This window comes from Populus euphratica, unplaced genomic scaffold (assembly GCF_000495115.2).
Source record: "Populus euphratica unplaced genomic scaffold, PopEup_1.0 scaffold57.1, whole genome shotgun sequence".
Taxonomy (NCBI): Eukaryota; Viridiplantae; Streptophyta; class Magnoliopsida; order Malpighiales; family Salicaceae; genus Populus; species Populus euphratica.
Window position 1 is genome coordinate 369,341 of NW_011499919.1, and position 11,742 is coordinate 381,082.

General features: G+C 32.8%; 2 protein-coding genes across 5 annotated transcripts in view; one reads left to right on the forward strand and one right to left on the reverse strand.

Moving 5' to 3' along the window:
• Nucleotides 1–2,698: 2,698 nt before the first annotated feature.
• On the reverse strand, nt 2,699–4,973 carry LOC105134933 (UPF0481 protein At3g47200-like). Of its 2 annotated transcripts, XM_011039543.1 has the most exons (3): nt 4,920–4,938; nt 4,717–4,790; nt 2,699–4,220 (listed from the first exon to the last, which is right to left on the reverse strand). In XM_011039543.1, the coding sequence occupies exon 3, from the start codon at nt 4,206–4,208 to the stop codon at nt 2,898–2,900; it is 1,311 nt and encodes a 436-aa protein (XP_011037845.1). In that variant the 5' UTR covers nt 4,209–4,220; nt 4,717–4,790; nt 4,920–4,938; the 3' UTR covers nt 2,699–2,897. The 2 variants fall into 2 exon arrangements, with proteins under 2 accessions (XP_011037845.1, XP_011037846.1); XM_011039544.1 differs by having other exon boundaries at nt 2,699–4,278; nt 4,717–4,973.
• Nucleotides 4,974–7,879: 2,906 nt separating this feature from the next.
• The window catches only part of LOC105134935 (UPF0481 protein At3g47200-like), a 19,071-nt gene continuing 15,208 nt past the window's right edge, over nt 7,880–11,742 (forward strand). The window contains exons 1-2 of one of the 3 annotated variants that reach the window (XM_011039547.1): nt 7,880–7,992; nt 8,159–8,195. In XM_011039547.1, the coding sequence (XP_011037849.1) occupies nt 7,895–7,992; nt 8,159–8,195 (135 nt within the window). In that variant the 5' untranslated portion in view covers nt 7,880–7,894. Of the gene's footprint in view, nt 8,022–8,158; nt 8,196–11,742 lie in introns of all 3 variants that reach the window. The other 2 variants (XM_011039549.1, XM_011039548.1) reach the window with 2 other exon arrangements.

Sequence of the window (11,742 nt, forward strand, 5' to 3'; positions counted from 1 at the left end):
TATAATAAATTATAGTAAAGATTATATATATTAATAAAAAACCATATAAGATGTAATGCTAATTTTTAACTTAACAAAAGAATTGAACAATGTTGATATTATTATAGTGAAATGTCATTTTATTAGTCTTTGTATAACAATTTAAAAACAAAGTGTGTAAAGAAAAAAATTACAAAACAAATTACAAAAGAATAAAGATAAAAACAAAATGAATGATATAAATATGCTAAATGTAAAGTAATAAATATTCAAAGTGTAAAAAATAAAAAAAATATTTTTTTAAAAAAAAAGTGTAAAGAAAAAAAAGAAAAACTAAAAAATATATAAAAAATAAAGATAAAAAAATGATAAATAGGCCAAATGTAAAATAATAAAAATTCCAAGTATAAAAATAATGATAAATTGTTTTCTAAGAAATAAAAATTACAATTTTACCACTGCTAGAACAAAAAAAACTTTTTTGACAATATGAAAACGCTATATCTATAATATAATTTTCTCTTCAAACTATTGTGGGTTGGTGTCCGAAATTTGCAAAATTCTCCTCCAGCATCTTCTACACCTTGAAGATAGAGCTTGGACTTCATAAACTGCTGCGCCATGAATCTTGTCCATTCCCAAATTTAGGCTACACAGCATGATACATAAAGAATTAGATTTACATGTAGTTTTGTATGAAGAATCATATGCTTTGAATGATTAAAACGAGTAATTAATTTGTTTATAAATAAGTGTAGAATGATATAAATATGCTAAGTGTAGAGTGATAAATATTTAAAGTGTAAAAAATAAAAAAATAATTTTTTTTTTAAAAAATGTAAAGAAAAAAAAAAGAAAAACTAGAAAATATTAAAAAAATAAAGATAAGAAAAAACATTCTTCGACTTTGCCCCCTTTTAGCCCAGAGTTCATTGGCCCAACTAAAATTTGTTTCGGGGAGGAATCGAACTGCTAAATAATCTAAGGCCCAACCCATCCTTTGAGGTCTCATTTTGGGGTAAAGGAATTGTAGCCACGTGCTGTTTTCTTCGACTTCACTCCACCGAAGTTAGTGATAACATGATGTATTATATTATATTTATTATTAAAAAACAAAAACTACAACCATTGTTTTACTGTTCATCAAACTAATATAGATTGGAACAATAAAATTATTTTTTTACTCTTCTCAAGAAAACCAAGCAGCATTTGTTCTAGGGCAGAAGGAAATTTTCATAAGGGTTGGTTCATTAATTCCCGATTAATCAGGTTCAAAATGATGTTATCTTATTTTTTAAAATAATAAAATCACTTGATTGTCTTTAAAATTGAAATAAATATTAAACTTGTACTAAAGGTTTTTTATTTTATTTTTTTATATTTTTAGCACAATAAAATTACATTTAAAAGCAAAATTTATTAAACTTGCTTCCAAGTGTATTTTTATAAATTAAACCTAGTTTTTTTGGTTATATTTAGGTTGATTTCGGATTAATTAGATAATTTCATAAATATTATAAAATATTGGATGATGTTTGCATATGGAACTCCTCCAGAGCTTTGGGCGATACATAAGGTGCCTTCCAATGGTGGACACGAGCTTCGACGATGATGTAGGAAGAGCAGCGATGCTTCTTCTATATAAAGTTATGGTTTAGCTATTAAATTAAGAGTTTAAAAAGTTAAATGAAGTTGATATTATTTTTTTATATTTATTTTTTTTTAATTTTATTTATTTTAAAAAATAATTTTTTTTAATTATATTATTATAATCTCATTATTTGAAAAGTAAATTTGGCTGGGTAACTCTGATATTTTTAAAGAGTTATTTTTTTATATATTTTTTTTAATTTTATTTTTTAAAATTAAATTTATTTTAAAATCATTATTTTTCTTGTGAGTTTTGGTAGCCTTACGAAAGGTTTATAGGTGTTTTAATTTTATAAGTTTTTTTTTGTCAATTGATTTTTTTTATTTTATGTTTTTATATTTGAATTGTTAGGAATTGACCATTTTTTTTCCAATTTACTTTCTCTAAAGTAGGCTTAGCCTCACAATTTAGTTTACAAGTTTATTATCCTAGCTCAAGTTGATTCAATATGTTTTATTTTAATTTTATTTTTTAATATTAAGTTATTTTGTGATTTAGCTTTCTAAGTTTTTTTTTTTTAACAAATTCTTTTTTTCTTCTGATTATAATTATTATCTTTTTTTTTTAAATTTTTTTTTTTCCATTTAACAATTATATTTATGACTTGAATCATGATTTATTTTTTCCTTTAAAATATAGTAGTAACTCTTTAGCATTATTTTTTTAACTTAAAAATAAAAATCGGCCTGGCCCTCGGTGAAATATAGGCAGGCCTATCTATTTCGATTTCAAATAGGGCTCAGGCAAGGGATATATTAATTTATAGGTAAATAGCTACTCTACCCTTTGAATAATGTTAAGTTTTAATCATAGTTATTAAACTTGATTAAATTCAACAAATTAATTTAAAAAACTTGTGATTTAAAACTAAATTAAAATTCAATTTTAAATTAAATTGAAAAAAATATTAATTTAAAGAAATTTAGTTAAACTCAATATAAATTTTAATAATTTAGTTGATTTAGATCAAACTAAATGAAATCAGTATTAAAAAAAATAAAATAATATTATTTTAATAAAAATATTGACCCGATGCAAATCCTTTTTTGAATCGGTACTTGAATCAAATACAACAACACAACTATGATTGTAGTGACTAATTGATGCAATATTCACTTCACCAATATTTACATTACATTTCATAATCCTTATTTGACTACTTGATACACACACTTGCTAGCTAGGAGAAAACAACACTGAATTTCCATGTTTATTCTACATTATATATAGCTTTCTACAGGAAATGAAACAACTGAAATGGTAGAATCTAAACGAGCTGAATAATGGAACACACCGCCTGGATGATGGTAAGTAGGAGGAGAAAAGCAGCAGCAATAACAGAGAATATGGACCATGGATTTTGGAAATAATTTTGTCTCAAGTTTGCTCTCCATTTCGGCCAATCTCTTCCGTAGTACTTATTCAAATCATCCAGGACATCAGAGAAGTAGAAATTCTTTGAGGAGATCATATTTTCTCTGGAAAGATTGTAAAAAAGAGTAGACACTGCTTCATTATTTGACAACAAATTTTCTATAATTCCATACCGAACAAGAATTTCAACATCCTCAGGAGAATCAACAAGCAAATCCATCATGTAAATATAGTTACCTACATAATTGTCACCGCAATGGCATTGCTCAAAGGCTTGAAGATTTCTCAATAAGATTTCCGTATCATCTGATATTCTGAACGGTGGGATTTTCAGAAACGCTTTATCAAATTCTATGTGAAGCAATTTTTGGTCCAAGCCTGACTGAAATTTGACCCCAGCTTGATGTAGCGTCTTCGCAGTTTTTGTGGATAGGCGTTTGAGTATCTTTAGCCGGCGTGGCCTTGTTGGTTGCTGATAAATTCTCAGGAAGTCAACAAAATGTTCTATTTCAGAAGAACTGTTTATCTCCATACAAACATCTGTGACCCATGAGTCCCACACAGTTTTTAAGAATTCATGGACAAGTATAATTAATTTACTTTCCTTGTAAGGGAAGAATATCTTGGATAGCTTAAGCATGTCCTGGAGAATGAAGAATGGGATCTGGTTTTCAAGCAAGCACAGGTCAATCCCTACCTCACGTATCTTCCATGGACAAGAGAAGATACGGTCGTTTCTGCCTCGGTAGGCATGGAAGAGTTGTTTCAGTATGACCATAATTACGAAGGCAGCATCTACTAAGATCATTTTCACAAATTCTTCACTGATAATATCTTCAAAGGTTTCGGCATAACAATTACGCAATGTTGCTTCACGGCCGCCTATTAGTTCGATAAAGTCCTCCAAGCTTGCATTGCTCCATTTAAGAAAATCCTGCAGGTACATTCTTTTATGTTCATCCATTTCTTGCAGCTCCTTGTTGTCACGATGAAATGGACCAATGCAGACTACTTGAGGTGTGTAGGCCTTGTCGTTTAACACTCGCAGTCGCTTTGGAACTTTATAGATACAACACTCGTCCGATAAAGGGTTTGGACCTAAGGTTTCCAAAGCCTTTCTCACATCTGCTGCTACCGTGCCAATATTTAGAGAAAGATGATCTCCTTTATTATTTTTCTCGCTTGATTCTTCGCCAGTCTTCATCCTGTGAATGAACTGGGATAATTTCTATCCGTCAGACTCAACAAATTATTTGATGATACTGATACTGATACTGATACTGAAACAAATACAAAACAAATGTAAAGAACATATGAAAACTCCATGGATTCTCACAGAAAAGAGTCTCAAATAACTATATAAAGCAGGAAATCTTGTTGAACTTTCCCTTCGAACCATAGTTATCATACCCGGCTAAAGACCCTAGTAACGGGGCGGTTAATTTCAAAACGATATGCTTTTAGTGGTTTTTTTAAAACGAAACAACGAGATAATTTTTTATAAAAAATTCCTTGGAAATAACTAGATCAAATCTCACTCAAGTTTGATATGATTAAACAGGTTAAAGGTTGACTAATTGGTTTAAAAAGAAGGCCAGGCCAAACTAGCAGCCAGAATGGGTTTAACAACTACACCTCAATCCATGCCTCATCGCTGCAAGGAACAGGAAGACAGCAAGATAAACATATGGCTTTTCTAAATTAGGACTTACTTTGATTGGCTTCAAAATCCTCGCTCTAAGTTTCTCAAAGAACCTCTGCTGCAAAATACAGTACGCTATCTTATCTGCAAGCGAACTTGCGTAGTTTTCATATGCACTCTTTCTTACTAACCAGAAAAACGAACTCGGAGTTTTTACAGTTTCATTTTCTACAGAACTTTCTTTTGCTTCTATAATTCTGAAACTTTTCTAACCTTGTGTTCTGCCCGTTTCCGTGTCTAAAAATATTTACACTCTAGTTTTAAGTTCTCTTCATATAAAGCAGTGTTTTAAAACCCGGCGGTGGACCCGGGTTGATGAAAAAATAGGATGAGTCATGACCCGGCGTAACCTAGTGACTTGACAGACCCAGCAAAACTTAATCAAAAATCTAGTTACAATACGTTGACTTTTATTTATTTTTTTACTAAAATCACGCTGTTTTGAATTTTTTTTAAAATAGAAATTGACCCGATCAACCTGGATAACCCGGTTAAAACCCGGTAACCCGGTTAAAACCTGGAACCCGAGCCTTAGACCGGTTAAAAGGCATTTAATTTTTTTGACCAGATATCCATGGCTGGAACCGACCCCACTTTAGTCTTATTGCTGATTTTTACGCAACAAGACAACAGCTGGAACCGACCCCTCTTATTAAAGCTGACTTGGGGTCCAGCTGGAATAGTATAAATTGACGAAGACTTTGTGTAGAACAAGAAGTGATGGTGAATTTTTAATAATTCAGATTCGGTTCCTTCCAAATATTTTGATGACATCCTACTTGTCAGCTATGGAACACGAAAACACACACACACACACACAATACATACATACATACATACATACATACATACATATATACATATATATATATATATAGATGGGAGATCAATTCGTAAAATACTGGCACCCTACTCACAAGCTAAAAAACAAAATACAATATGAACATAAATTAACTATCTTTTCTTAGCATGGGGTAATTAACTAAAAAACTAAATAGGACCGAAAAGACTTTGCTGCTCAATGATCGACAGCTAATAGAGAAAACAATAAACCACATTGAAAACTAAAAAGGAGCAACGAATCACACATCGATTCTGCAATCCTTCAAATTTAAATCCAACATCAACAAAACAGATAAAAACAACCCCAAAGGTCTTCAAATTGTATTCCTAAACTCCCTAACATTATTCCTCATTCAAATCATACAAATCCATTTTATTATTTTCCCAGAACTGTAATCATGTTTCTATTCATCACAATTAATCCTTAAAAGGGGTTTTAAGAGAATTCTTACTTTCAAATCCTATCACAGCTTCAAATTAAACTCACACACCCACCGGATACTAATACATAATAACAAAGAAGGAGGAAGGAAAAATATTTGTAATTTTTATCTGTCTACTACTGTTATTGTTTTTACAAATAAAAAGACTTTGTGCCAAACCCAAGGTCATGTGGCCCGGGATTTGAGCTGCCATTTCCATCCTAACAGACAACGACAGCTGGAACAGACCCCACTTATTGTTTGTGGTACAGCTGGAAGATTCAAGAAGTGGACGAAGACTTTTAGAAATTAATTCATTCACTTTTATAGTCAAGATTTTATTAAAAATTATTTTTAAAATTTTCTTTTTAACGTGATTAAAATAAAGGTAACGTTCTAATTCATTAATCATACGAACCTCCCACTGCATAAACCTTGCCATGTTCTCCAGCTCGTTAATTTTAACAGATAGAGCCACCAAAGCATACCCTCAAGACATTGCAAGGTTAGACAGTAGAAAGCAGAGAAATTAACATGAGGTTTATCAAGTGAAACTTTTAGTAGGAGGGAGACGAAAGAAAGACAATTAAATTTCTCTCTTTGTTGGTAGGAGAGAACTGCCGCACCACGCCGCAAGCTGGTTAATGCATGGGCAGTGAGTTCCCCTTTGGCTCGGCAGGAAAAGTTTTGAAAGAAAAGGATAGTGCAAATTGTCAATCGTTGATGCAAAGTCTAAGCTAGTCAAGTTTGTTTCAAATAAAATGCAACGGCTTATTGGCGTTGAAATCCAGTAGTGAGCAAATAAAAGTCTGAAGCTAACGATAGAGCATCAACAGGATTCAATTCACATTAGGGTCATTTATGGCAATGGCAAAGTTTGAGTTTCACGAACCATAAAATAATAATAATAATAATAATAATAATAATCAAAGTAACAATCCCAACTACCACTAATTAAGTCTAGGCGTTGACTGGCATTGTTTTCTTAAAACAGAAGCATCCAAAAGGAGAACATGAGAGGTTTTTTTCAGATTGTGTTAGTAATAGCTCGCTGTTACCTTGATTCATTAATTTCATGAGTTTTAAAATTAATTCTTATATAAATTTTTAATAATTTTAAAATTTATAAAATTTAAATTAATAATTTTTAAAAAACAAAATTATGATATAAAAATTAAATATAAAATAATATAAATATATATAAGTTTTAAATTTAAAGAGTTATTACTTGAATAAATATTTTAAAAAATAATATACATCATAACTTGAAATTTAATCTAATAATTATAAATTAGGACTTACTTTGATTGGCTGCAAAATCCTCGCTCTAAGTTCCTCAAAGAACCTCTGCAGCAAAATAATTCTGAAACTTGTAATCTTGCTTAGTTTTCATATGCACTCTTTCTTACTAAACGGAAAACGAACTCGGAGATTTTACAGTTTCATTTTCTACATAACTTTCTTTTGCTTCTATAATTCTGAAACTTTTCTTACCGCCTGTTCCTGTGTCTAAAAATATTTACACTCTAGTTTTAAGTTCTCTTCATTTATAAGCATCTCATTTTGTGACAAAATATTCATGGTTGGAACAGGTTTTATTTAGAGGATATTTAAGAGGGTTGTAGCGGTTATTTTGTTATTTTTTAAAGTGATTTTTATTAAAAAAAATACATCAAGATAATATTTATTTAATTTTTAAAAATTATTTTTAATATCCGTAAATTAAAATAATTTAAAAATATAAAAAAATAAACCCAAAAAAACAATTTTGAAGTTTTATAAAATGCGGTCCATACAGTGCTTAGTATTGTTGATTTTTACTAAACAAGTGAACAGCTGGAACCGGCCCCACTTAATACTGTTGAATTGGAGTCCAGCCGTAAGAGTCTAAATTGACGAAGACTTTGTGTAGAATAAGAAGAGATGGTGAATTGCAGGAACAAAACAGTCAAGAAAATTCTGATCAGAAACACTCAAGTCCACTCAGAGTTTTTTCTATGTAGGCTTTGTAGCAAATCTAAGTATGTAAGCTGTAATTTAGAGAAGCTATGTACGTTGAAATAATTCAGATTCGATTCCTTCCAGATATTTTTTGTCATTTTGTGTGATATTTTCATTTCCTTTTTACATTTGTGTTGGAATTTGGTTACGCATCCGTATTAATAAATGATTTGGTAATTTTGACAGGAGAGATCACTCCATGAGTCACAGGACGGAGATTGCTGGTTATCATGGGTGCACAGGACAATTTGGAGAAAATCAAATTCTGTGAGGCAGAGCATTTTGTTGCTTTTCTGAGAATCTGTCAGCAACCAACAGAGCAAAAACAGCAAATAAAAAAGGAAATCGATACTCTAAGCATACCCAGTGCAATGGATCTCCATCAAGCTGGAGTCAGGTTTATGTTGGGGTCCAGCAAAAAACTACTCGACATAAAGGGGCACTGGTAATTCCATTTTTAAAGATTGAGGATGACACAGAAACGTTATTCAGGAATGTCCAAGCCTTTGAGCAATGCCATTTCGGTTCTGGTTTTATTGGTAACTATATCACGACGATCAATTTGGTTGTTCATGCTTCCAATGACTTAGAGATACTCGCAAGAAAAGGAATTATAGAGAATTGGCTACGTGATAACGATGCCCTCTTAAGACTTCTCCACAATCTTTCCAAAGAAAATATTGTCAGCCACGATTTCTAGTTTTCTGATGTCGTTGAACATCTGGATAAGTATTACAAAAGGCGTAGGCACAAATGGAAGGCAGCTCTGAAACAGAAGTATTTCGACAATCCGTGGACCATAATCTCTTTTAGTGCGGCTGGAATTCTCCTCCTACTTACTGTCATACAAACAGTGTGTTCTATCATTCAAGTTGTTTAGATTCTGCCATTTCAATTGTTCTTTTGTTTCTTTTTTTCTGTAAATAAACAGTGTGCTCTGTGATTTCCACTTCTGAAATTGCAATGTATTTCCTTCAGTAACTAATCCATGTTGGTTTCTTCCACTTCTTGTTTATCCTTCAGTAACATATTAGAACAAAAAAATGTAATAATTTGGAACATGATCGACATAAAAAATTCTAGTTTATTGGAGAAAAGATCACATACCAGTCTGAACACTCCTTCAAGCAAAGTGAATATAAGGAATCCTTGTTCAGTGGAGAAAGATCCTATACCATTGTTAAACACTGGTTTGAGCAACTCAATGGCCTGTTATGCATCACCAGATTGGTAGCTGAAATTAGTCTGTGCAGCCTATACAATATTGATGGTAAATGCAATGAGTGGCAGCCAATATCCACCAAGTTGCGACCCTGTGCTATTAAGAATACTGGTTTGGAAGCTCTACTTGCAGACTACCAAGAGATTTTTGAAGAACCTAAGCACTTACCACCTCCTCGCAACTATGATCACAAGATACCTTTGAAGAAGGGTTCTGATCCAGTAAACCCCAGGCCTTACATGCATCTGAGTTTACAAAAGAATATGGTGGAAAAGATGATTCAAGAGATGCTTGATTCGGGCACAATCCAACACAGCCATAGCCCTTTTGCTTCCCTAATAGTTCTAGTAAAAAAGAATGATGGAATCTTGGAGGCTATGCGTTGACTACAGGGCATTAAACAAACTTACAGTAAAGGATAAATTCCATATTACTCTAATAAACGAGCTCTTGAAAGAGTTGGTTGGGCCACTATTTTTTCTAAAATAGATATCAGATCGGGTTACCATCAGATCAGAATGTCTCCTGAGAATATTTACAAGACAGCATTTAAATTGCATTATGGGCACTATAAATTCCTGGTCATGCTCTTTGGTTTGACTAATACCCCTGCCACATTTCAAAGTCTGATGAACGAGATCTTTCGGAGTTACTTACAAAAGTTTACCCTTGTATTCTTTGATGACATCCTCATTTATAGCAACACCCTCTCAGACCACTTAGGCCATTTGAAGATTGTGTTTGAGATTTTAAGTTTAATAAGCTGTATGCCAAGGCCAGTAAGTGTCTTCTGCAACAACCAAGTAGATTATCTTGATCACGTTATCTCTTCAGCAAGGGTATCAACTGACCCATAGAAAATCAAAGTCATATTAGACTAGCCTGTTCCAAACAACTCATGGTAATTTTGGGTCTCACAGGGTATTATAAGAGATTTGTCAAGGGCTAAGACACTATATGCAAACCATTGACACAGCTGCTACAAAAAGATGTCTATAGATGGAATGAAACAGCAACTGCAGCCTTCCTTCAGCTTAAGCGCATCATGACTAACCCACCAATGTTAACATTGCCAGACTTGAATAAGCAATTTATTGTTGAGATAAATGCTAGTAGCAGAGGCATGGGAACAATTTTGATGCAAGAAAACCACCCCATTACATTCATCAGTAAACCTTTTGGACCTAAATAGCAAACACTCTCCACTTATGAAAGAGAACTGTTGGCTACTCTACTAACTGTCATGAAATGGCAAACTATTTATAGGATAAGCATTTCACCATTTGCACTGATCATATTAGCTTAAAGTATTTGTTGGAACGGAGGGTGACATGCCCCTCACAGCATGTATGGCTAGCCAAACTCCTTGGCTTTGACTACGAGATTGAATTTAAGAAGGGTAAAGACAATGTACTGTAGATGCACTTTCCAAGGTGACTTGTGGCAAGTTGACCACCTTAGCAGTTTCTATTATTTCCATTATAATTATGGACGATATCAAGGCAACATGGGAAGGCGATAGTGTGAAAGTAAGCTGGCACAACCAGCTTGGTCAAAAATAATGGGCACCAATTTGGTGCCACTTGCAGCACCAATTGGTGCCACCTAACCTTCTTATTGTCTTTTGCAAGACAAAGGCAAGGATTCTTGTCTATAAATAGGCAGTGTATCCTTACCTCATTTGCACAACTCAAGAGAGAAAATTGAGAGCAAGTAGAGAGAAAGAAGAGAGGGTGAAGAAAGAGCATCCTATAAAATTATGAGGTATTTGTGAGATAGTAAGTGAGGTATTTTCTTCTATTATTAGAGAGATTTTAATTGTTCTTCTATTAATAGAGAGAGATTGTAATTCTCACATTACTTAGTAAACTCTTTCTATACTTGCCTGTGGACGTAGCCCAATTGGATGAACCATGTAAATTCTTGTGTGTTCCATTTCTCATTTTATCCTGTCCCTTATCTTTTGTCTTGTCGGGTTTGCATGCCAGTATCCTAACAGTGGTATCAGAGCTTTCTGGTTAGTGTTGTTAATACACAAAAGTTATTCGTGTATACGGATACTATTCACGTCTACGACACTATTCATCTATACGAAACTATTCACATACGTTACTGTTAGCGTATATAGAAATTCAGTGCGATGATTAAATACAGTCTAGGAAGTTCTGTCTAAGGAGATTGGGTTTTAAACGGGACCGTTTGTGACCCCTCCAATCTTTCCTAGGAACTTACTTAATGAAGTATTATTCACACGATACTATTTCTGTATACGTTACAGATCTGTGAAACAGTGATAGTTGAATAGATCTTGGTGAATATAATGGCAGCAAAGTAAGAGATTGAGAGGTTTAATGGGAGCAATTTCTCAATGTGGAAAATGAGAATCAAGGCAATATTAAGGAAAGACAATTGCTTGGCAGCAATTGGGGATCGGCCCGCGAAGATCACTGATAATGCAAAATGGAATGAGATGGATGGCAATGCTATTGCTAACATACATTTAGCATTATCCGATGAAGTATTATCAAGTGTGGCGGAGAAGAAAACA